Below are 25,383 nucleotides of genomic sequence, written 5' to 3'. Positions count from 1 at the left end.
TGGGGCCCATTATAATGTACACTGGTTGTGCGACGACTTTGTCCACGTTTTTCATTTTGTCCCTCTGCATGTTTTGAGTTTTACATCCCTGATGTAAAATCAGTATAGGTAAATGTACATGGAAAAGGCAATAATGGAAAGCTGCTAAGTGGACTTTGCTACAAGCCTCCTAATATAGCTGAACACGTAGAGGATGATATGCTGCAACAAATTAAAAAGGCAGCAAAAACAAGTCATGGTTAAAAGTGTTGGCTCCCTTGAAATTGTTCCAGCAAATGAAGTAATTCTTCCAGAAAATTATTGAAATTACACGTTTTGTTATACACGTTTATTTCCTTTGCGTGTATTGGAACAACACAAGAAAGCAGAAAAAAAAGCAAATTGAACATAATTTCACACAAAATAGGCCAGACAAAATTGTGGGTAAACAACTTTGTTTCAAGCATGTGAAGCTTGTTCAAACGCAATTGTAGCAAGTAACAGGAGTGGGCAATATGAAAATCACAACTAAAACCAGATAAAAAAGGGAGAAGTTGATTCAATCTTTGCATTGTGTGCATGCATGTGCCACACTAAGCATGGAGAAAACAGAAAAAGGAGAAGAGAACTGTCTGAGGACTTGAGAACCAAAATTGTTGAAAAATATCAACAATTTCATGGTTATAAGTCCATCTTTAGAGATCCACATGTTCCTTGGTCCAAGGTGCACAGCATAATCAATAAATTTACAACCCATACAGTCAAATATGGTGGAGGTTCAAAGGTGTTTTGGGGTTGCTTTGCAGCCTCTGACAGTGTGCAAGGCATCATGAAATCTGAAGATTAGCAAAGGATTTTCTGTCACAATATAGTGCCTAGTGTCACAAAGCTGGGTTTGCGTCCTAGGTCATGGGTATTCCAGCATGACAATGACCCCAAACATACTTCAAGAAGCACCCAAAAAAATCGATGGAAACAAAGTACTGGAGAGTTCTGACCAGCAATGAGTCTGGGTCTAAATCCCATTGAACACCTGTGGCGAGATCTTAAAATTGCTGTATGGAGAAACATCTTAAAATTTGAGAGTCTTCAGTGGTTGATACCATGTTTTCAGTTAGCCATTAGTCAGTAAGCTTTCAAGACTACTCAGGTCTCTTCATCAGACAAAGTATAACACAAAATCTGAAGAGCCACATATTTATACATAACAGGGCACAGGAATAATGCAATAGATAAGACAAGTGACGTGAAGCAGAACCATCAGTTTCGGAAAAGGATAAGCGGTTGTGGCCGTAAAAATGTGTGGCCACAAGTAGATCTATTCTTTTTTTGTGTGGCGATGAGAATTCATCCTTGTTTTAAGTTTTTGCCTTGTCTTCCAGATATACAGACCCCCAGTTGGACATTTGGTACATATAATTAAGTAACTACATTAGTTGTGATGCAGCTGAAAGTACCTGGGATCCTGTGGTCCTGATGTGAGTTGGGAATCTTTATCTTGTCCGTGGTCATTATAAATGGACGGGTTTTACATATACAGTTGGTGAGGATGAATTTTGTAAATTTCACCACAAAGGTGAAACTATCCTCCCAGTCAGTTTGCTTTCCCTCCCAGTACCTTTTAATTCTAATAATGTTAGGTTTCGGGGAGATTATACTTGTTCCTTTTATTTTTAGTTCTCCTCAGCTTGCTTACTTTGCCCTATATGAATGTGTTTTTGTTTCTCATTCAGGTTTTTCGAATTTTACTTCATACTTTCCTTTCCCCTTGTTGACAGTGTGTTGCAGCCTCCCCTCTGGTTCCTCAGGAGGTATGAGAAACTCCTCAACGACTTATTAGGGAGTTAGGTCTGTGGTGGCGTTTTTAGTTATGCAGTTAGGGCCTTTCTTGTCTGTACAGAGACTAGTTGGGTGTAGCTGCGGCATTCTTCCCAGTGTGGGTTCTCCGGTGGTTATCAAAATGCGCTTTCTGGTTAAAACATTTCCCACATTTTGAACATGAAAAAGGCTTCTTCCCTGTGTGAATTCTCAGATGTCTGGTAAGAGTTGATTTTTCTGTAAAACATTTCCCACATTCTGAACATGAAAAAGGCTTCTCCCCTGTGTGAGTTTTGTGATGTTTGATAAGATTTAATTTCGCTGTAAAATATTTCCCACATTCTGAACATGAAAATGGCTTCTCCCCTGTGTGAGTTTTGTGATGTTTGATAAGATTTGATTTCGCTGTAAAATATTTACCACATTCTGAACATGAAAATGGCTTCTCTCCTGTGTGAGTTCTCTGATGGTTGATAAGAGATGATTTCTGTGTAAAACATTTTCCACATTCTGAACATGGAAAAGGCTTGTCCCCTGTGTGAGTTCTCTGATGTATATTAAGATGTGATTTCTGTACAAAACATTTCCCACAATCTGAACATGAAAAAGGCTTCTCCACTGTGTGGATTCTCTGATGTTTGATAAGAGTAGATTTCTCTGTAAAACATTTCCCACATTTTGAACATGGAAAAGGCTTCTCTCCTGTGTGAGTTATCTGATGGTTGATCAGGGTTGATTTCCTTGCAAAATATTTTCCACATTCTGAACATGAATATGGCTTCTCTCCTGTGTGAGTTCTCTGATGTATAACAAGACTTGTTTTCTGATTAAAACATCTCCCACACTTGGAGCAAGAAAATCTATTCTTCGCTGTGTGAATTTTTTGATGTTTAAGAAAAGACTTTTTGAGAGGAAAACTATTTCCATATTCTGAATGTGAAAATGGCTTCTTTGCTTTAGGAGCAATTTGTTTTTTAATGCTTATTTTGTGACTTTGATTTTCCTTAGTAGTCGGTAATGAATCAGAAGATAGGACCTGTTTCAAAGGATCAGATGACAGATCTTTGCTGTGAAGGGATGATGGTATATTTGGAGTAATGGCATTCATTTCAATTGTATCCTGTGGGATCTGAAAATGATCTGATTTGAAAATTGAAGATGTAGGCTGTCCCTCTGATCTCCTGGTACAGACATCTGCCAAGAATAAAACCAATTATTATTTTTTAATAAAAAATCCTTGAATTTTATATTTTTAAACATTTCTACTTAAATTGTCTGTAAAAAAGGCAAGTTATATTAAAAAAATTCACTTATTCACCAGGACAATGACCATCAAATAGAAAACCACATAGGATGGAGCAGTAGAGCGTGGTGTTCAACTGTTTGTTCATTCTGCCTCCCAAATATGGAGTTAAAGGAGCAGGCTCTGTCCAGCCACTAAGATTAGGGTTGCTGGGACCAGTAGTACCATCCAGTCTGGCAGTATGGGTGTGTGTGCTGTCCAGCTGGAGTAATCTGCTCCCTGCTTCAGCCATTTGGAAAGCACCGCGCCCTACTAAAGCTGGAAGCATATTGCCGGAAGCTGCCAGATACAGCCTTGTTCTCCTCTGGTTCAGTCCTCTGTGCTCAGCTCCCGGCTTGTGTATTTGTTTCTTGTTGTGACCTCGGACCGTTTACTGACTACTCTTGTGTCTTCTGATTTTGTACTTTCTCTGCCCTCCTGGCTCTGACCCGGCTACCTGACTATTCTTCTTCCCATCTCACTCCACAGAACAGCAGGTAACACCGTGGCCCAAGCCTAGGGGTCTCTGTGTAAGTTCAGATCCATGTAGAGGGGTTAAAGGATGATGAGCAAAGTAATTTGTGAAATCTGTAAACAGGATAGATAGCGCCAAGCCTGTTCGTGGTGGCCATCTTCATCAGAGAAAAATGAGTAACTAGTGGTGAAACCTCTCTGGGGTAATTAGAGTATGGAGCTCGGTGGCTCTTGGCAATCTAAACTATCGTAAGGGACAATATTTTCTATCAGATGAGTGTCAAGAAGAAATATTAGACATTTAAAGTGAACTTTTTTATAATAGTGCAGAGCTGAGGTGTCTTAAATTTAGATCTCGAGCATTTGGAAGAGGCAATGGAGATCTTTTTGAAAGACTACCAGGGAGTTACAGAGTCACATAAGTGAGGCAGGCCGATCCCACCACAATGAAACTATCATAGTCAACTTGTAAAAAAAGAAAGAATATACAAACATGTAACATCCCCAGCAACAACGTATGTATGAGGGGAGAAATCCAACACTAAACTGGAGTTGCACTCATTTATGGTTGACCATTGGAGCCACTATGAGTTCTGACCAGAAGAGTAGAGAAAGTATCAGTGCCCCCCTTTTCAGGAGAGATTGTGCAGTTATCTGAATTTCTTAGGCTTGAAAACATAATGGAATTTATGATTAGTGTTAAGCGAATTTGTTCAGCATTTCACATTCGGGTTCGTGTTCGGGCGCGTCCGATTTTTTGGCGCGAACAAGCCGGAAACCCAAACACGAACCCGAATTTGAAATGCCGAACAAATTCGCTCAATACTATTTATGATGTGAAGTGAATCCATGAAACCAGGGCTGGAGCCAACACATCTCCTGCAGGCGGAAATAAATGTACAGTTATATGAAAAAGTTTGGGCACCCCTATTAATCTTAAGCTTAATGTTTTATAAAAATTGGTGTTTTTGCAACAGCTATTTCAGTTTGATATATGTAATAACTGTTGGACACAGTAATGTTTCTGCCTTGAAATGAGGTTTATTGTAAAAGGAGGATCTACTAAATATTAATGTCACTTTTCTGGTGAGGTGCCCATACTTATGCACCTGTCAAATTTTGTTTGAATGCAGATTGCACATTTTCTGTTAGTACAATAAACCTCATTTCAAGGCAGAAACATTACTGTGTCCAACAGTTATTACATATATCAAACTGAAATAGCTGTTGCAAAAACACCAATTTTTATAAAACATTAAGCTTAAGATTAATAGGGGTGCTCAAACTTTTTCATATAACTGTATATTACAGCCATCAGCCACGCACAGCTTAGAGATATATCATGGCTCAGGTGTAATGTTTTCTGTATAGTTTATCACAATTCTATTTGAAGTTAGTTGGTTTTAAAAGAAATTGTAAAGTCAGGATAAAGGGAAACTCTGGTGTTATTGTACAGAAATTCACACTTGGCCTCACTGCAGATTTAATGTTATCGATCAAAAAAGTGAAGTTTGGCCAGAAAGACTGGACCTGGTCTTGTAGGAACCATATGAGGACATTCAGCAGCACAGAAGGGAGAGAAGGTAGATTCATCCAATAAGATATCAGGGTTCTAGGAAGCCAACAGCATCATTACCCTCCACTTTCTCTTACAGACCCATTATAATATTATTCTTCAAGTGATTTTCTCACTTGTCAGCACATTCTACGTACGCTGTCATTTGGCTTTGTAGTTTACAGATCTGGGCAGGTGACGGTCAGCATCTACTAATCCCAGGCGGTAGGTGGATCCTCCAGGATGTAAGTTCTATTAAAAAGGGCTTTCACAATTACACAAAGTAATTTGAATATTTTCGGACGAAGGAGAATTTTGTGGTCTAGCGGCAAAATGGTGATCACACAATTGTGATACGGCTGGACTACACCACCGATAAAGCAGCCACAGCCGGTGACTGAGAAGAATCTGTGACTTCTCTGCATTTAGTGGTTACTACTCACCTGGGTAGTCATATGTAGGAATCTCCTCCTTACACCGCTCATCACCCCTCACATATGTCTCTGTAGTATTAATATGGGGCTGATCTTCACCCTGAAACAAATATTGTAAAAGTCACAAACAGATGGAGAAGTCACATCTATGATCAGCTCTAATCCTGCCATCTCCACCGTTCTCATAACACAAATATAAAACATAGTAATGATGGATAAAACAAGACTGAACACAAGACCTTTACAGCCATCTACACATCATAGGGGAGATCTCATGACACCTTCCCTCCATCTACCTGATGATCCTGAGGAACATTGGGATCTTCTTGTTTACAGTCTTGTGGAAGAAGAGGACGGGGACATCTCTCTGGTGTTGTCCTCTTACTGGATAGATCTGGAGGAAACACATACAGGGACTGAATTCATTCTTTACATACAGATAATTATAGACTGTGTGTATTTAGTCTTGTCTATTACCTGGTGATGTGAGGGGCTGGGGAACCTCCATCATGATGTCCTTGTACAGATCTTTGTGTCTTTCTAAATACTCCCACTCCCCCATGGAAAAATAGCGACATCCTGACACCTTATAGGAACCTGACACATAGAATGATACCATCATCCCCCCGATCCCTCCATAGCGTTACTGTATAATGTCCCAGCATTCCCAGCAGTGTCACCTCTCCAGTCAGCAGCTCAATCATCTTGTAGGTGAGTTCTAGGATCTTCTGGTCATTAATGTCCTCATGTATCAGGGTGTGAGATGGAGGTCCTGTGATTGGGCTCAGGGTTCTTCCCCATCCCTCAGACACAGGGTCCTGACAGCGCTCACTAGAGGTCTTCACTAATATGTAATCCTGGTTATGGAAAGACATATAAATAAATCTCACTACAGACATTTCCAGAGTCCTCACCTCTCCAGTTCTGTCCATCTATTATTCCCATAGATAAGAATGATGTAATGTGACGTCATCAGAATCTCTCACCTCTCCAGTAAGCCGGAAGAGGATCTCTAGGGTGAGGTGGAATATCCTCTCCACCATCTTGTCCATCATTTTCCTGGATAAATCACGATCTTCACTGAGATGATCCGGTATTTTAGAGATCTGAATAAGAAAAAGATAAGCTGATAGAACATCATAAAAATCCTGTGTAATAATACAATTGTTGGAGATACTAAGGGGAAATGTGGCGCCCCTGAGGGTTCGGTCGCCACAGAGGTACTGCATCTCAACCAGAGGTGTGGTACCTCACTCTCAGGTAAGGAAGGAGTACGGCTCAGGACCCTAACACCTGCATCCAACACACACCACTCCAAGCAGCAAAGGGGGGCAAGATGCCTCTGAATCCTTGCTGAGCCCTCCCCCTGGCTGGAGTTGGGGGAACCAAGAGAGGGGAGGAACCAAGTAGTGGGTGTAGGTGGAGGAAGCAGTTCAGGGGAGCACTTTCATAGGAGTATATAGAGGGAAGCCATCTTAGAGTAGAGAGTTGTTGGAGAGGAGAAGTGAAAGGAGCAGGGGCTCTGTAGGAGCTCTGCTCCAGAGGTGGGCCTAGCCTGTGAGGCCCAGGACAGAAGGAGAGAGGAGAGAGAGCGGGAGGCTCCAGGCACAGAGAAGAAAGGATCCCAGGGTTACAGGCAGCGCTGGTGGCCACCCGTACCCCCGCGTCTACCAGGAGGTGGAGGGGTCAGGCCATTAAAAGGGAACCGGTCCATCAACTAGTAAAAGAATCCTAGTCTTAACTAGAAACCGGAGGCTTCTGTACTTTCAAGGTGCAGTCGCCACAAGTCCACATCAGTCTCACCGAGTAGTTAGCCACATAGGACCCAGGGGACGGAACAGACTTCACCCGCCAAGGCCTGAGGGTACCGGATTGGAGTCACTAGATGTGAGGTGCAGGGAAAAGGCCAGAGAAGTGAACACACCGAAGGGGGGCCTGCTAAGTACTCTGGAGCTACCTGGGGGTAGATCGAGCCCCTCACTGAGTAAACACAGGACGACGTGGGAAGTTATGATCTGCAGCTGTAACTTGGAGTGCAATAACCGTGAGTAAAGACCCTGGGACAGCACCACACTGGCTCTGTGTTTATTACTGCGCCATCAATCCCTGCACTATAACCCCGAACATCAACTGTTCACCAACACTGCCCTGAAGCTAACTCTACCTGTGGAGAATCACACCATCCCTGCTGCTACAACATCAGCTTCAGAGGACTGTTTCGCAGCGGCGGCTCCCCTTAGCCACATTCCACAGGTGGCGTCACGAACTCTAATAATAAACTATAAAACCCCTATAAATACCCCTTTTATCGACCGCCCTGGGTCACGGACCAGGTCACCGCCACTGTGACATCACCCGCAGCATCTACCGGCCCAGCACCGAGTACCCCATGGCCCAGGGGGCGCGTCGCAGAAACATATGAGGAGATTTATTATTTTACAGTATTTAGTTTTTTCTTTACATCTAATAATAAAACCTTTATATTTTAGGCCACAGACAACAAGCAGTTTCTTCCTCGGAGTCTGTAGCTGAACACGTTTCTCATAGACTCATCTTCCATAAAGCTAATTCTCGTCTCATTTTCCGACACTGGAATTGGAATTAGCAATACTGCAGGAGATATTCATTACACGTGACATGAGAAATAACTACTTCATGATGAGGCAATATCTTCTACTACGGATCTAAAACCATATTTGGCCACAGTCCGTCACTGACTACATCACCGCCGGTCGTCTATATGAATGTTTCTCGTCTTCCCCAGACTGTAATCTTCTATCAAGTTAGTTTTGTTTGCACAAACACTGCAGACAGAAATTATTTGATACTAAAGTCTCCATGTATAGTGTATTATGGGGTTTATTTCTGGCCTTAGGCTTTCCTATATTACAAGAAAAAGCAGATATTAAAATGTTTCAAAAGAAAATGGTCACCAACAATTCTTGTAAAAAGAAAAAACATGCAAAAAGCAGAAGATATGAATAAAGAGAAAATTTCAGCATTCCATGTTACCTTTTAACGCCTCCATAAACATTAGACTAAAGTTGCATGGAAGCACTGATTTTCATCGACTATATAATGTATTTGGGGGCCTCCCTACAGATGCAGTCAGTCATACAAATCACAGGAAAGCTGGAATATTTGTGTATGGGGGAGTCTGGAGAGATAGCCGTCTGCCAAATGACGGTTCAGCCAACACTTATCTCATGTGTATGGGGCCGTTAGTATTACACTGACAGGCAGTGATAATAGACGGCACTACAGTAGTACAGTCATCACCGGAGCAATCAGAGGCTTCTGTGTTTATAAAAAAGGTTTAAAAAAAAAAAGCTTTAAAGTGAAAATATCACAGTTTTAGCACAAATAAATATTCGTCACTATAGGGAAAACATGCATACAATGGTAAAATGGAGAGGGAGGTCAGCTCACTGTTTATTCAATGTACATTGTCTGAAGATCACCGCATGGAGCCGCCCTGGTCAAGGACTGTGAAGACCCAGGGTCTTCCGTGGGCGTAACGTTACTCAAACACAGGGTGAGGGTAAAACAGCGTGCAATACTTTATTATCCACAAAGCAGACAATAAACACGCAGAACAGTCCCAGCAAATACCCAAGATGGTACAACATTACACAGTCTCACCCTTCATTCTCCACCCACCTGGGACAGAACAGCTGCGACTTTGGAAGTCTTCCAGGGCCGACTACCTCCACCAGTGGCCCCCCACTTCTGGCGGGTCCCCACAGGGAGAAGGTAGCGGCAAGCTTAGGAAGCCAACAGTCCATCAAGGTACAAGACCAGGAGACCCGATGGTCCCATCCTGGCCTCTTCGAGAGTTTTCATGGGGCCAGGCGACCAGTGGGTCCCTCCTGGCAACTCCAAATGTCTCCATGGGTTCTAGGCGACAGGTGGGTCCCTCCTAGCAACCCCAAAACAACATATCCATGAGGCCAAGTGACTTTTTCGTGCCCTCCTGGACTCCCCAAAAGTATCCATGGTCTCTCTGATGGTTAATGGAGCAGATCTGAATCTTTTCAGTCAGGGCCAATACCCTTAGACTAGAATCATGTAGAATACAAATCTGTGTCTCTTTAGATGCCATACAATCTATCTACTTTCCTGAAGGATGTCTCCCATTCTCCTTACAAAGTCCTTCTGATGTTTCTTGATTCTCTGTCCCAAGTCTCATTCTGTCTACAGCACTACAGACATCCTTGTTTATATTTACATCTGTGTAAGGTCATCAGGCCCAGGTAAAAGAGGAAAAGGTGCAGGGATCACCTATCATTGTTTGAGCTAACCTATTTACATAGTTGGTATCACAGGGGCTGTTGTAACTAAACTTTCAGCTGACTTAGTAATTTGTCATTAGCATAGTAAACATAATTGTTTCCAAACTAATAGAATTCAGCATTCAGGGTTATACAAATACTGTGACCTTATTGATCAGCAAGAGAAATACAAATACATTTGTAAGTCAACACAACACGATAGTGTATTTCTCTTGACTTAACAAATCTAATAGCCTGGCTTATTAAGATTTTACTCTGTATCGTCACAGGGACATTTCAAGGTTCAAGTAGAGAAAGGAGGAGAGATGGATTCTCCAGCATTGTCTATATTGTTAAAACCTCACATTTATTGTGAATTCATAAAACCTGTTGTGATGGCATACCACCAAGTGCCCACATACCAAACCAATGCTTATTCCTGATTTACAACATGTGAGTCTCTGTGATACTTTTATATTTTTCCCTTTGGAACGCCTGAGTTTCTGTTGATTACAGAGTACTTCAGACAATTTAACCCGGTATTGTATGGAAGAAAATGGTAAAACATGTAATGAGCTGCCCACTTACTAAAGATTATGATACTTTTCCAGAACGGACGACCATTTTCGTCAATATTATTATTGTGTGTTATTAGTGATTTACTTGTTATGTTTTATATAGTTCTGCATACTTGTCAGTATGTAAGATTCACTTGTAAAATGTTCAGCATTCCACTAATCTCATCTTTATCTCAAGAGTCCATTGTTTCAACAGCCAATAATCTCATTAGGTGAGTGTAGATTGTAGACACAGTGGAGCTGTCACCACAGGGGGTCTTACAAGCAGTCTCAGATGAAGGCTTCTAGGATATTCTTCATTGCTTTAGCGAACAGTAAATGCTTAAGGGAAAGGGTGTCATCACTTCCGAGCTGGGAAGGGGCAGACCCCAGAGAAGGAGAGGAGACATGTTTTAGCTTTGGGAGTTGGTGGAAGGATGTAAGAGGGTTAGGATCTGTGGCTCTGGAGCTGGTGGATGGATGGCTTATGGAGTGTTGAAGATTTGTTATCAACTAAAGTGGATATGTGGCACCCCAGGGGTCTGGTTTCCCACAGTAATGTAATGTTATGTCTGAGAGCAGGTGGGAGGTCCTTTGGTCAGGGATCCTGTGCATGCCACACCTCCTGCCCAGTCTTGGGAGGGGAAGACCTTCCCCTATATAAACCCGGGGCTGAAGCAGGGTTAGTCAGTCAAGGAGAGTAGAGACAAGAAACAGTCACAGGAAGAAACAGCAGAAGCTCAGTGGGAGCAATACTACTACAAGTCAGGGGCTGGCAGCTGCAGAGCTCGCCCTGACTGAGAAGCTTTCTTACCGGACCCGGCGTCCGAGGCTGTGGGGACTAACTCTTACCCAGCAGCAGAAGCCGACCGGCAGGGGATTTCAGGTCCTCAGGCCCAGAAACCCGAAGGCACGGTCACACGCGTGGGACCAGCGCCGCCATCGTGGAGCGGAAGCCATTAGAAGGCCCCGAGTCACCGGCCATACGGGTGAGCACCACACGGTACACTCAGGGACGTGGGCTACTTATATCCGCTTCTAGCAAGGTAGCCAGAAGAGTACAGTCAGTTTGGGAGGCCTACAACTCCGCCTGGCCAGGGGAGATCCCATCTGCTCAAGGACTGACCAGGCCCCGTTCGCTAGCAAGTACTCCGGGAGGGTCTATCGTTGTTACCAGTAAAGACCCTGAATTACACCGCACCGTCTCTGAGTGGTTCCTGCTACCCTCATCTTCCACGTCGGCTGCCCTGAGGCCATACCCCTCCCGTTGGGGGTTATACTATCACGCTGCACAATTCTACACCGGCCTCAGCGGTCTGCCCTGCAGCGGCAGCTCCATAGCTGCAAATCAACGGGTGGCGTAGTCGACACTCAAATAACATCTATCAAGACTGCCACACACACTGAGTTGACTCCCTGGGCACGGACCGGGTCCCCGCCACTCGGAGACTACAACCCTCATCTGATCCGGTTCCGGGTAAGCCCCCGTGCGCGAGACGCTGCGCGACACAGCAGGCCCAGGGGCGCGTCAACTTTGGCGTAGTCGGCAGGATTTCGTGCCCGCAACCACCGGGTACTGCGTGCCTGAAAAAGAGACTTTTAAAACTTACCATCCGTGAAGTTTTCCCGCCATCGGTGAAGATTCCCGCCATCCGGCGCCATTTTCAGCCTTCTTCCCGCCATCTGTGAAGATTCCCGCCATCCGGCGCCATCTTCAGCCTTCTTCCCGGCATCCGTGGAGTGTTCCCGCCGTTGGACGCCATCTTGAGGACGCCGCGCGGGAAGAAGAGGGGCGTGGACTCCGAAAGTGCGCGAGAACTGAAGCCCCGCCTCACGTCCGGACGTTGCGTAAGGTCCTGGAAGGAGCCCAGCAGACGCCGACGTCACCGGAGCGCGACGGAAGGTCCTCAACCCTGACTATCTACTGCGGAGCCGCGGCCTACGGAACAGGATCATCGCAAGGTAGGCCGCGGTCCACTAGGGGGGAGGAAGATGTCGGATGCGGAGGAGAGCTTCATTGCCTCAACCCCCGCCAGCGCCACCGCTGCTGCAGTTATGCCCTTCACCATGCCCTATATCCCGGGAGCAGCTTGGCTACCCCAGTACTCAGGGGAGTCACATACCCTGCATGACTTTAGAGAAAAGCTGGATAGCCTCTTCCAGGTGTACCCCCTCACAGAAGAGCAAAAAGTGAGCATCCTGGTGGCCCAACTAACCGGGGCAGCCAAAAGGGAAGTAAAATCCTGGCCACTTGGGAGGAAGACTGTCGCAGGGATACTAACCCGGCTGAAGGATACCTTTGATACCCGCACCTCAGCCGAGATTAAGCTTAGATTCTACGGGTGCAAGCAGCGAGCGCATGAGAGTATAAGGGACTATGCACTAAACCTACAAGAGGCCCTGAGGGCCATTAAGCAGACCGACCCTGATGGAGTGGGAAACGAGGACAGGCTGTTGACCGAACAATTTATAGAGGGACTATATTGTAATGCCCACCGAACCCAGTTGCGGGCGATGGCCTTACAGGATCCCCATCTGGGCTTTGCACAGTTCAAGGACAGAGCCATCCGGGTGCTCCGAGAACCGGCACCGGGTGGCGTTGTGACCCACAGGCGCCCAGCTAGCACTTACCACCAGGAGGCGGCGCCCTTGTCGGCAGGGCCTGTGGGAGCTGATGCGCAGGCTTTGGACAATGACCCGGCTCCAGACCTACACCATCAGGTCCAAGAGCTAGCTAAGAGCGTTGCTGCGCTAACCCGAACTGTGCAGTCTTTACAGGTTTCCACCCCAGGGAAGATCCAGCTGGCATCCGGACCGGAGGACATCCCGTGGCGTCGACCAAGGAGGACCCCACCGGCCAGAGGAAGACCCAGTGACCGATACAGCGAAGACGGACGACCCATCTGCCGCCGCTGCAATCAACTCGGACATATGGCAAGGTACTGTTCTTTAAACGGGCACAACCTGGGGTAGAGGGCCAACCCCCAGGAAAAAGATCACCAGGCCCATCGAACTGGCGCGACAGATATGTGGGAGGACGTCCAGTCTTGCCTGTGGTACTGGATGGCATTCCCATGAGTGCCCTACTGGACACCGGGTCACAGGTCACCACCATCCCGTACGTGCTCTTTAAGCAGTAATGGAATGACTCGGATATTACCCGCTACCCTGACGACGACTTGAGTATCATCGCCAGCAATGGCCAGCCCGTGCCACAGATCGGATTTAAAGAGGTGACCATCAAAATCGGTAGAGTCGAACTGGCAGCACAGGGACTGATCATTGTAGATATTGACAAACATGAGAGTCACCCAAAAATAACTCTAGGAACTAATGTAATTGAAAATTGTCTTGCAGAGGTGATTTTCCTTTTACAGCAGGTTGCCAAGAACGCCAGCTCCGGCGAGCAGCGGGTGCTCCAGAAAGAGATCCGGGCACTGATGCGACGGCAACAGGTGGAACTCTCCGGCGGTGAGATTGGTAGCGTAAGAATGTGTGACCCTTTTCCTATTGCCATGCCCCCAAAAAGTGAAATGATGATTTGGTGCTGGGCAGCTATTGGTCTGAGAGGTAGAGATTACCAGGCAATGGTAGAACCAGTTTACTCAGACAGTAGGCCCACCATCTTGACAGCACGGGGGGTGGTTAATGTACGCCATGGGAGGGTGCCCGTTCGCATAATCAATATCGGGAAGAGGGAAGTGTACCTGCCCCGGTATGCCACGCTAGCCAAATTATATACCATTAACCAAAATGCTATACAATCTGTGGAACCCTTGCCTCCATCTCACCCGGAGGAAGGTAACGGCTCTAAGAAAACAATGGAGGACTGGTGTCAGCAACTACATTTGGGTACTGACTCCACTCCCTCACATCAGAAACAGGGAGTCTATCGGGTGGTTCAAGAGTACGAGAGAGTGTTTAGTAAACACCCGTTAGACTTCGGGCGAGTCAAGGGGGTAGAACACCACATCCCCACGGGAGACCATCCTCCCATAAAAGAGAGGTATCGACCCGTACCCCCTGCACACTACCAACACGCCAAGGGGATGCTTAGAGACATGAAGGAGGCTGGGGTGATCAGGGATAGCTGTAGCCCCTGGGCAGCTCCACTAGTCTTAGTCAGAAAAAAAGACAACACCATGAGGATGTGTGTAGATTACCGGAAAATCAACCGTATCACACACAAGGATGCGTACCCCTTACCAAGGATAGAGGAGTCATTGGCTGCTTTAAGATCTGCTAACTTCTTCTCTACCTTGGATCTCACTAGCGGGTACTGGCAGGTTCCTGTAGCAGAGGCGGACCGGGAGAAGACCGCATTCACCACCCCGATGGGACTTAGCGAGTTCACCTGCATGCCGTTCGGACTCTGCAACGCACCAGGAACCTTCCAACGACTAATGGAGTGTTGTCTGGGCCACAGAAACTTCGAGACGGTCCTGTTGTACCTGGACGATGTCATCGTATATTCCAAGACGTATGAGGACCACCTGAAACACCTGGCGGAAGTGTTCGAAGCTCTGGCGAGTTACGGCCTAAAGGTGAAACCCTCCAAGTGTCACCTCCTGAAACCAAAGGTGCAGTACCTGGGACACGTGGTGAGCGCTGACGGAGTGGCTCCCGACCCTGATAAGATCACCGCAATTAAGGAATGGCCAAGCCCCTCCAGCGTAAAAGAAGTGCGGCAGTTCCTCGGGTTGGTAGGCTGCTACCGAAGGTTTATTCCCGGTTTCACCAAAAAGGCAGCACCTATGCAGGACCTCCTGATAGGCCAGTCCCGGAAGGCCAAGAACCAGAAGCCGCCCTTCAAATGGGAGGAGCTGGAAGAAGAGTCCTTCCGCCAGCTGAAGATGGCCCTCACGGGGGACGAAATCCTGGCGTACCCGGATTATAGCCAGCCCTTTATCCTCTACACTGACGCCAGTAACATCGGGCTAGGAGCCGTACTGTCCCAGATCCAGCAGGGGAAGGAACGAGTAATCGCCTACGCCAGCCGAAAGCTGCGACCCACCGAAAGGAATCCCGAGAATTACAGCTCATTTAAGCTAGAGTTCCTGGCCGTAGTATGGGCAGTCACCGAGCGCTTTAAGCATTACCTCGCTTCTTCCCGGTTCACCGTGTACACGGATAACAACCCGTTGACACACCTGGACACGGCAAGACTCGGTGCCCTGGAGCAGAGGTGGATGGCCCGTCTGTCCAACTACGAGTTCACAATCAAATACCGGGCCGGACGCTCCAATACCAACGCGGACGCCCTGTCCAGGATGCCCAACCTGCCGGACGAAGGAGAAGATCCGGAGGGACTGGAAGAAGTTGAACTCCCTGCGTTCCACCGTCATGGGACTATCCAGTACTCCCACCGGGTAAGGAGTAAGCAGGCTGCTACGTTGAACCCCTTACCTCACTACAACTGGGCGGAAACGCAAGACAGCGACCCTGCCGTCCGACTGGTGAAGGAGATGCTGACTCGCCCGGAGGCTTGCCTTGAACCAGACGCTCCGGAGGAAGCCAAACAACTATGGGCAGAGAGGAGTCGACTGTTCCTTTACAAGGGGAAGTTGTGCCGCAGAATGGTTAACTCCCGGACGCATGAACTACTCTGGCAAGTAGTGGTGCCACGAAGAGACGCAGCCATGGTGATGGCGGCATACCACGACGGAGCTGGACACTTCGGGTGGAAGAAGCTGGAGTTCCTGCTGCGCGAGCGATTCCACTGGGTAGGCATGAGGGGAACCATTGAGAAGTGGTGCAGAGACTGTGGCCCGTGCAACCTAAGAAGGAAGGACCGTGCCAGCCAGAAGACTCCCCTGCAGTCCATCGTCACCCGGCAGCCGTTGGAACTGGTAGCCTTGGATCATGTAAAACTGACCCCAAGCAGAAGTGGCTACGTCTACGCACTAACCATCGTGGATCACTACTCCCGGTTCTTGGTTGTCGTCCCCGTCAAGGACTTAACAGCTCGAACAGCAGCGAGAGCCTTCCAGCAGCATTTCTGCCGTCCACACGGGTACCCGGACCAAGTGTTGACAGACCAGGGACCTGCCTTTGAAGCGGAGGTCTTCCAAGAATTCTGCACTCTGTATGGCTGCCGGAAGATAAGGACGACACCCTATCATTCGCAAACTAATGGACTTTGTGAGAAAATGAACCAGGTGGTAATGGATCTTCTGAAAACGTTGCCCCTGGAAGAACGCAGTCTGTGGCCTGAGAAGCTGACCGATCTGGTGGACCTATACAACCACATCCCGGTAGGTTCCACCAACTGTACCCCGGCTTACCTAATGAGGGCAAGACCTGGTAAGTTACCTGTTGACCTGGAAATGGGAGTCCTGACACCCGAGGACACTTCACCAGAAGCAGACTGGGACACAGAGAGGCAGCAGCAGTACCGGAGAGTACAGGAGAGCGTGGAGCGAAGTCTCTGTCAGGCTAGGGAAAGACAAGAGAAAACTTACAACCAGTATGCTCCCGCTGTTCCCCTGGTACCCGGAGAGCAGGTCTTGAAGAGGAAGAGACGGCTCCACAAGTTGGACGACCAGTGGGAGAAGGACCCGTACACCGTACTGCCCTCAAGCCACGAGAACCCGAAGGTTTGTACCATCAGTAAAGACGGAGGGGAAACTACAGCCATTGTATCCCGGGACCACCTGAAGAAGTGTCCCGAACAACTGAGGAACCCTGAAGAGGAACAAGAAGACCATCGACCCGTAGAGGAAAGGGAAGATATGGTTAGTACTGTGCTCGGGGACTTCCCTCGGTCTTGGACTCAAGTCAATGGTGCAGTTGTGGTACCCGTACTCACCTTCCTCCAACCAGCATCCCAAGCACCTACGGAGCAACAGGTAGAGCTGGAAGAACAGCCGGTCCAGGAGGCAGAAGACCCCACACCCGCAGACCAGGAGGATCAACCCTCTGCTTGCAGTGAGCCTGCCATATCCCTAGTGAGCCAAAGAGCCGGTAGACAGCTGCCCAGTTTACCCTTGACAGCTCCTACACCTTGTAGTTCAGGGCTAGACAGTCAGCTCCGTAGGTCCACTAGGGCCACTAGAGGCCAGTTACCCGCACGTTGGAGGATTTGAAGTGTATAAATTGTTTTATTTATGTTTACCTGTGTATTGTTGCTTGTGTATAATTTTGTGTTTCTAGTTATTTGTAGGAGTCCTTGGTGGATTTACCGGGAATCCTTTGTACATAGTTGGAGCGTAACCCAGGACGGACTAAAGACTGTTAAGGACTCGGGGCAGGACAAACCCCTACCTGGTTACGTCTCCCTGTTTTGGTGAAATGGACACCTTGCTTTTCTTCAAAGACTACACCCGGTTACGGACATGCCGTGACCACCTTTATGTGTTTCTTCTTATTGTACTATTATTGTTGTTATATCTTGTTATGTTTTTCTAAAATATGTTTAGTCCCGGAGTACTAAATTTCACTAGGGGGGAATGTGGCACCCCAGGGGTCTGGTTTCCCACAGTAATGTAATGTTATGTCTGAGAGCAGGTGGGAGGTCCTTTGGTCAGGGATCCTGTGCATGCCACACCTCCTGCCCAGTCTTGGGAGGGGAAGACCTTCCCCTATATAAACCCGGGGCTGAAGCAGGGTTAGTCAGTCAAGGAGAGTAGAGAAAAGAAACAGTCACAGGAAGAAACAGCAGAAGCTCAGTGGGAGCAATACTACTACAAGTCAGGGGCTGGCAGCTGCAGAGCTCGCCCTGACTGAGAAGCTTTCTTACCGGACCCGGCGTCCGAGGCTGTGGGGACTAACTCTTACCCAGCAGCAGAAGCCGACCGGCAGGGGATTTCAGGTCCTCAGGCCCAGAAACCCGAAGACACGGTCACACGCGTGGGACCAGCGCCGCCATCGTGGAGCGGAAGCCATTAGAAGGCCCCGAGTCACCGGCCATACGGGTGAGCACCACACGGCACACTCAGGGACGTGGGCTACTTATATCCGCTTCTAGCAAGGTAGCCAGAAGAGTACAGTCAGTTTGGGAGGCCTACAACTCCGCCTGGCCAGGGGAGATCCCATCTGCTCAAGGACTGACCAGGCCCCGTTCGCTAGCAAGTACTCCGGGAGGGTCTATCGTTGTTACCAGTAAAGACCCTGAATTACACCGCACCGTCTCTGAGTGGTTCCTGCTACCCTCATCTTCCACGTCGGCTGCCCTGAGGCCATACCCCTCCCGTTGGGGGTTATACTATCACGCTGCACAATTCTACACCGGCCTCAGCGGTCTGCCCTGCAGCGGCAGCTCCATAGCTGCAAATCAATGGGTGGCGTAGTCGACACTCAAATAACATCTATCAAGACTGCCACACACACTGAGTTGACTCCCTGGGCACGGACCGGGTCCCCGCCACTCGGAGACTACAACCCTCATCTGATCCGGTTCCGGGTAAGCCCCCGTGCGCGAGACGCTGCGCGACACAGCAGGCCCAGGGGCGCGTCAGATAAACGTGCTTCAGTTGTGGATATGTCATTTGGATTTAACCTCTATTGAAGGACTGCTGCTACTGGATATCTGTGTTTTCATCTGTCGTCTAGAGGATCATGGATTATGGCTACAGACTATACTGACTGGAGATACGAAATCTGTGGGCCAACCAAAAGATGGGAGACAGTGGGCATCACCTGATACAAAGCCAGGGGAACTACTGATCCCAGGTTGAGAACTTAAGGACTGAGAGAACTGTATTGTGGGCCATTTACCTGGAATTGCTGCATTACCATGGAGGTGATTAATAAAATATTGTTGCATCGTTAACCTGCCTAGGTGATTACTTACAAGTACCCACAATCTCAGATCTCTACAATAAACACATACAACTCATGCATGAGACATTCAATAAAATCACTGGAAATCAAAGACAAATACAATTAATTGCACTGTAATATTAATCCTGTCTGATGTTCATTCCCTGTGGGGCTCTAGTGTGTAATTTAAATATCCAATATGACTTTCTATTTAAGATTTTTCTTTTCATATCTCCACCTCTTAATGGTTTATAAGACTTTTCTATTCCTAATATCTGAAGGGTCTGATATCCCCTTTATGTTTTTGTGAAAAGCGTCTTGAAACCACAGACAGGTTTAATGCTGTGGGATTGATTGCGTCAGATAAATGTCTTCTAATACATGTTTATAGCGGATCTGACGTGCATCCCACGTATTGTAGTTAACTCTCTATTAAATAGATGACCCCTATAGTGGTACAATTGATGAAATTGTATATTGCAAATTGCTGTCCCATTAGGTATTCTTCAAATGTGTCGGCTTTCTTAACATAGTTGCATGTTTTACAGGATGTATGTGCACATTTAAAAAAATCCTTAGGCAGCGTAAACGCTTGCAAAACGCTTGGTAATCCGTGCCCCATGATCCCCAATGAAAATCTGCATGTTCTGTGCCCATGCTGTGGAATTTTCCACAGTGGATTTTCCTTGCGGGCTAATCCGCAGCATGTCCATTATTTGTGCGTTACTGGTTGCGGATTTGATGTCCCAATGCACTTGAAAAACGCAAGTCAAATCCGCATGTAAAATCTCTGCAAAAATGCGTGTAAAATCAGCAAGCATTTTTGACTGCCAAGACCATGCAGAAATGCTGCAGAAATTTTCTGCTTCATTTCTGCATCGTGGGCACATACCCTTTGGCTATGTGCCCACGATGCAGAAAAGCTCCAGATTTTTCCTAAGCGTTTCCGCATCTCCCTGGCAGAAAAAACGCATTCGCATTTTACATGTGTTTTTCCGGCCAGGGACAAGCGGTAGTGAAGCATTTTTGCACGCATTTCCGCATGCGGGTTATCAAGCGCTTTCCAAGCAATTTTAGCATCACTTGGAAAGTGCTTGACAACTTGCAACCGGCATGGTTTTATATAGTGTGACAGTAAAAGAATGGTAAAAAATAAATATTATACTTACCTTCTGATGGCCCCCGGTCTCCTTATCCGATCCGTCTTGGCTTGCCGGCAGCTCACGGTGGACTAAAAGGACCTGCCATGACGTCATTTAGTCATGTGACGGGTCACGCGTCTGCCGATGTCACATGACTAAATGACGTCATGGCAGGTACTTTTTAGACCATCGCGAGCTGCCGGCAAACCAGGACAGATTGCTATGGAGACAGGGGGCCATCAGAAGGTAAATATAATGTATATTTGTTATTTTATTCTTTTTTTTACAGGTACTATGGTACCCGGGTCTGGAGAAGAGTCTCCTCTTCTCCAGACCCAGGTACCATCCGCACATTGAACCGCATGGTATCCGCATCCGCAGATGCAGTGATGCGGATGTCATGCGGTCCAATGTAAGTCAATGGCGGCGAAAACGCAGCGATTCCGCAAAATAATTGGTAGTGCTGCGGATTTTTCCGCAATGATAATCCGCAGCTGAAATTTCCGCAGCATGTGCACAGCACATGCGGATTATCTTCGGGGAACATGGCAGACCACTTTTTTAAGCGTTTCTGCAGCGGAATTGCCGCTACGGAAACGCTAAAAATGCGCATAGTGGGCACATAGCCTTATAGGATAACCAAGTTACATTGCGTTTGATATTTGTTTCTTGAAAAAAACTCAGTGAAAGTTTTCCGCCTAGTGTAGAAGACATTTGGGATACAAAACTCAAACAAAATATGCAAAAAAAATCAAAAAAACTAAAGTTTGAAAGATATCAAAGACTACGAGTCAAATTCAATTTACACATGGAAATGAAACAAACCAAGAGCTACTGTTCTGAAATACAGATCACACAATAAATTCAAAGGAAACAGAGGAGAGCGGAGGTCAGCTTCACAAATCCTAATGTGTCCATGGGTTCCTCTAATTATAATTCTCTGAGGACTTATCTGATGCATCAGTGGGATCAACTAAAGACCGATGGAACAAAAATAAATTCTCAAGTATTCCCCACAATTCAGCACAAAACAACGGGCGGGCAGAAAGCTCCAACGTGCCCGGACATGTGTGTTCCATGCCGGAGTGCATCACGGTCTCCTATCTGCGAATGCGCATGTCCGGAAGCATGCGTTCCACGCCGGAGAGCATAATGGTTTTGGATTGCATACCACCAACATAGAAAAATCTTATCTCTGAGATCAGCGTCATGGGAGACTAAAAACAAGTATTGCACATCCTCCCATCATACAATAGGCATGTAGATCTACTTTATCACTACATAAGATATGGGATGATGGCGCACAGTATATTCCTAAATGGTCAAATTTGACCTCTATTGCACAATTAGAGATACAAAAGCATTACCACACTTGTTAATTATGAAATAGTATAAGTGGAATATAATTGATAAGTAATAATTCTGATATAGAAGCTCAGACACAATATGTAAAGCCCATTCACAGGGAACTGACTAGCAATGAGTAGAGTATACAATCTAAAATTATAATCCAGAATGGGACTGTATTCACACTAAACAGGTATAGGAAATTTGAATCCAGCCTAAAAATCCACTTACTTTCTTTTTTGAGGATACATCTATTGCGATCACCTCCTCTCACATTGGATTTAACCACCACAATGATACAAAAGGAGATGTCTCCAGTTTCACCGCAATATACACTGTTCTTGTATCTCACTAATGGGATCTACCGACCATGGCGTATATCGCCCAAATGCTCCCCTACTCTCCTCTTAGACACCCTCTTGATCTTGTCTATATATTCTAGGGGGCGGATGCATGTGGCTATATCTACTAGTCCTGGGGTTTTACAGTTGTAATTAATCCCACTGGAAAAAATTTTTAACCATGGAGGAACTTGAGAAAGATTTACATGGTCTCATCCAATTATATGTACAACGTTCTCCAGATCTAAAGAAACCACAGATTCTTCTATCTAGCCAAATCCACTTTGGTGCAAGTGCAGTAGAAACGATGCACTAAATGGTTCCTAATTGACCGACCCTTTCTGAAATTTATTGTGGGAGTAGATCCCACAGCACCCCTCAGGTCCAAGTCGACCACAAGTATATCCCAGTGTTTTCTGAGGATAAGAGGATATAAAAGATACAGTCACTCTGATTGTCGTAAGTTTTTCTTATTCATGTTGTCCAAACTTCTTCTTGGTCTCTTGGATTGGTATGGAGGAGTGTCTCTCTCTCTCCCATTTTTCTGCAAATGATGATGCGGAATCCAAAATGTACCATGAGTACCCTTCATCCCTCAGGTCTATTGCCTGTATATTAAAATCTGTGACATTCGAGCAGTACCTTCTCAACCGTAAAAATTGGCCCTTAGGTTTTCCTCTTTTTATGGGGATGGGGTGGTGGTTATCCCACTTCAATAGTTTATTAGTGCTTGAAGGTTTATGGTAGATGAGTGTCCCTAGGGTCCCATTACAATCTTTCTTGATCAGTACATACAGGAAAGGCAACTGGTAATAATTGGTGTTGGTCTGCTCCTTTAAATAAAATGTACTTTTCAGGTTATATCCTCAGTACCCTCACTTATCTTCCCTTCTTTTGAGGCCCACACAGTCATACTCTACTGGCCCTTCTCCCTGCGAGTGGCGGTTGTGTATCGCCCTCCGGCCCCTCCCGTCAGTTTGTGGATCACTTTGCCACTTGGCTTCCAAACTTTCTATCCTATGACATCCCCACCCTCATCATGGGAGACTTTAACATCCCAATAGGCGATTACCTCTCCCCATCTGCCGCTCATCTTTTATCGCTTAACTTCCTCCTTCGGCCTTTCACAGCTTACTAATTCTACTACACATGAAGATGGAAATATTCTTTGACTTGATATGCACCCGGCTCTGTTCAATACATGACTTTATTAACTCTCCTCTTCCGCTCTCTGATCACAACCTTCTTTCATTCTCTGTCAAGAACTGTCACCCTGCTCAAGACACCCCCACTTTCCACACTTATAGAAATATACATGCCATTAACACTAAGAAATTTATGAAAACGTTGCAATCATCTTTGGCCCCAATGTCCTCCTTCTCATGCCCTGACTCTGCACTGAAGCATTATAACGAAACACTGCAATGCGCCCTGGGTGAAGGTGCACCTCCTACACAGAGAACAACTCGGCACAGACGGCGACAACCCTGGAACACGCTGCAAACATGTTTTCTCCAGCGGTGCTCCAGGTGTGCCGAACGCCTATGGACAAAATCTAATCTGGCCGAAGATTTCCTCCATTATAAATTTACGCTTAAAACCTATAACTCCGCTCTTCACCTCTCCAAACAAACCTACTTTAACAACCTCATCATCTCACGGTCCAATAATCCTAAACACCTGTTTGACACTTTTCACTCTCTCCTTAATCAAACAGCACAGGCCCCAACCACCGACCTCAGCGCTGATGATCTGGCCAATTATTGACCATATCTGACAGGAAATTTTCTCTCAATCCCCAAATGTTATGCATGCTCCTCCCTCCCACACTGCATCTTGCTCATTTTCTGACTTCGAACCAGTCATGGAAGAAGTGACAAGGCTCCTTGCTTCCTCTCGCTCTACCACCTGCACCAGTGACCCTATTGTCTCATATCTCCTTCAGTCCCTTTCTCCAGCTGTCACCACTCACCTAACTAAAATATTCAACCTCTACCTCTCATCTTGTATTTTTCTCTCTTTTTTTAAACACGCCAGCATACATCCATTACTTAAAAAAACATTCCTCGACCAGAACTGTGCTGCTAACTACAGACCTGTTTCCAATCTTCCCTTTATCTCTAAACTCCTGGAACAACTGGTCCACTCCTGTCTAATCCGCTATCTCTCAGATAACTCCCTTCTTGACCCTTTACAATCTGGTTTCCGCTCTTTACATTCTACTGAAACTGCACTCACTAAAGTTTCTAATGATCAACTAACAGCCAAATCTAATGGTCACTACTCCCTGCTGATTCTCCTGGATCTCTCTGCAGCATTCGACACTGTGGATCTACCTCTCTGACCGCTCCTTCACTGTGTCTTTTGCTGGCTCCTCCTCTTCTCCCCTCCCCCTTATTGTCGGGTTCCTCAAGGATCAGTTCTAGACGCCCTTCTTTTCTACTTATATACCGCTTCTATTGGACAAACAATCAGCAGATTCGGTTTTCAGTACCATCTCTATGCTTATGACACCCAATTATACACCTCTTCTCCGGACACCACCAGTGCATTATTACAAAATACCAGTGATTGTCTTTCCGCTGTCTCTAAGACTATGTCCTCCCTCTATCTAAAATTGAATCGGTCAAAAACTGAACTACACGTATTTCCTCCCTCCACTAACCTACCAATGCCCGATATTGCCATCTCAGTTTGTGGCACCACCATTACTCCCCAGCAACATGCCCGCTGTCTGGGGGTCATACTCGATTCAGATCTTTCCTTCACTCGTCACATCAAATCACTTGCTCGCTCGTGTCATCTACACCTCAAAAACATCTCTAGAATCAGAACTTTTCTTACCTTTGACTCTGTAAAAACTCTTACTGTAGCTTTTATTCATTCTCGTCTGGACTATTGCAACTCTTTACTTATCAGTCTCCCTCTTTCTAAACTTTCCCCTCTCCAATCCGTCCTGAACGCAGCTGTCAGGGTCATATTCCTCACCTACCGATACAACCATGCCTCTTCCCTGTGCCAGTCATTGCACTGATTGCTCATCTAATACAGAGTTCAATATAAACTTATTGCTCTTACCCACAAAGCTATCCACGATTCAGCACCACTCTACATCTCCTCCCTCGTCTCAGTCTACCACCCTACCCGTGCCCTTCGTTCTGCTAATGACTTAAAACTAAAATCCTCCGTAATCCGAATCTCCCACTCCCGTCTCCAAGATTTCTCGCATGCTGCACCAATTCTTTGGAATGCACTACCCAGGACAATTGATTAATTCCCAATACTCACAGTTTTAAGCGTGCCCTAAAAACCTATTTCTTTAGACTGACCTATCACCTCAACACACTTATCTAACTGTCCCAGTTTTGGCCCATATTAAAATTTTCTTCAAAATCATGCTCATACCATCCATGCACTGATTAG

At 46.3% G+C, this 25,383-nt stretch overlaps 2 protein-coding genes across 2 annotated transcripts in view; one reads left to right on the top strand and one right to left on the bottom strand.

The window, feature by feature from the left end:
- Nucleotides 1–25,383, top strand: part of LOC141220372 (uncharacterized) — a 796,264-nt gene that overhangs the window by 719,501 nt on the left and 51,380 nt on the right. The gene's annotated exons all lie outside the window — the stretch shown is intronic.
- LOC141220378 (oocyte zinc finger protein XlCOF29-like) overlaps nt 4,204–25,383 on the bottom strand; it is a 28,538-nt gene continuing 7,358 nt past the window's right edge. Inside the window, exons 2-4 of the mRNA XM_073666310.1 lie at nt 6,529–6,648; nt 6,223–6,399; nt 4,204–4,221 (exon numbers count right to left, since the gene is read on the bottom strand). Coding sequence (XP_073522411.1) covers nt 4,204–4,221; nt 6,223–6,399; nt 6,529–6,648 — 315 coding nt within the window. The remainder of the gene's footprint in view (nt 4,222–6,222; nt 6,400–6,528; nt 6,649–25,383) is intronic.

The sequence above is a fragment of the Phyllobates terribilis genome, unplaced genomic scaffold, assembly GCF_046119375.1.
Source record: "Phyllobates terribilis strain yellow unplaced genomic scaffold, ASM4611937v1 Scaffold_285__1_contigs__length_2463970, whole genome shotgun sequence".
Lineage (NCBI taxonomy): Eukaryota > Metazoa > Chordata > Amphibia > Anura > Dendrobatidae > Phyllobates > Phyllobates terribilis.
This window is presented reverse-complemented; position numbering and strand designations above follow the sequence as displayed.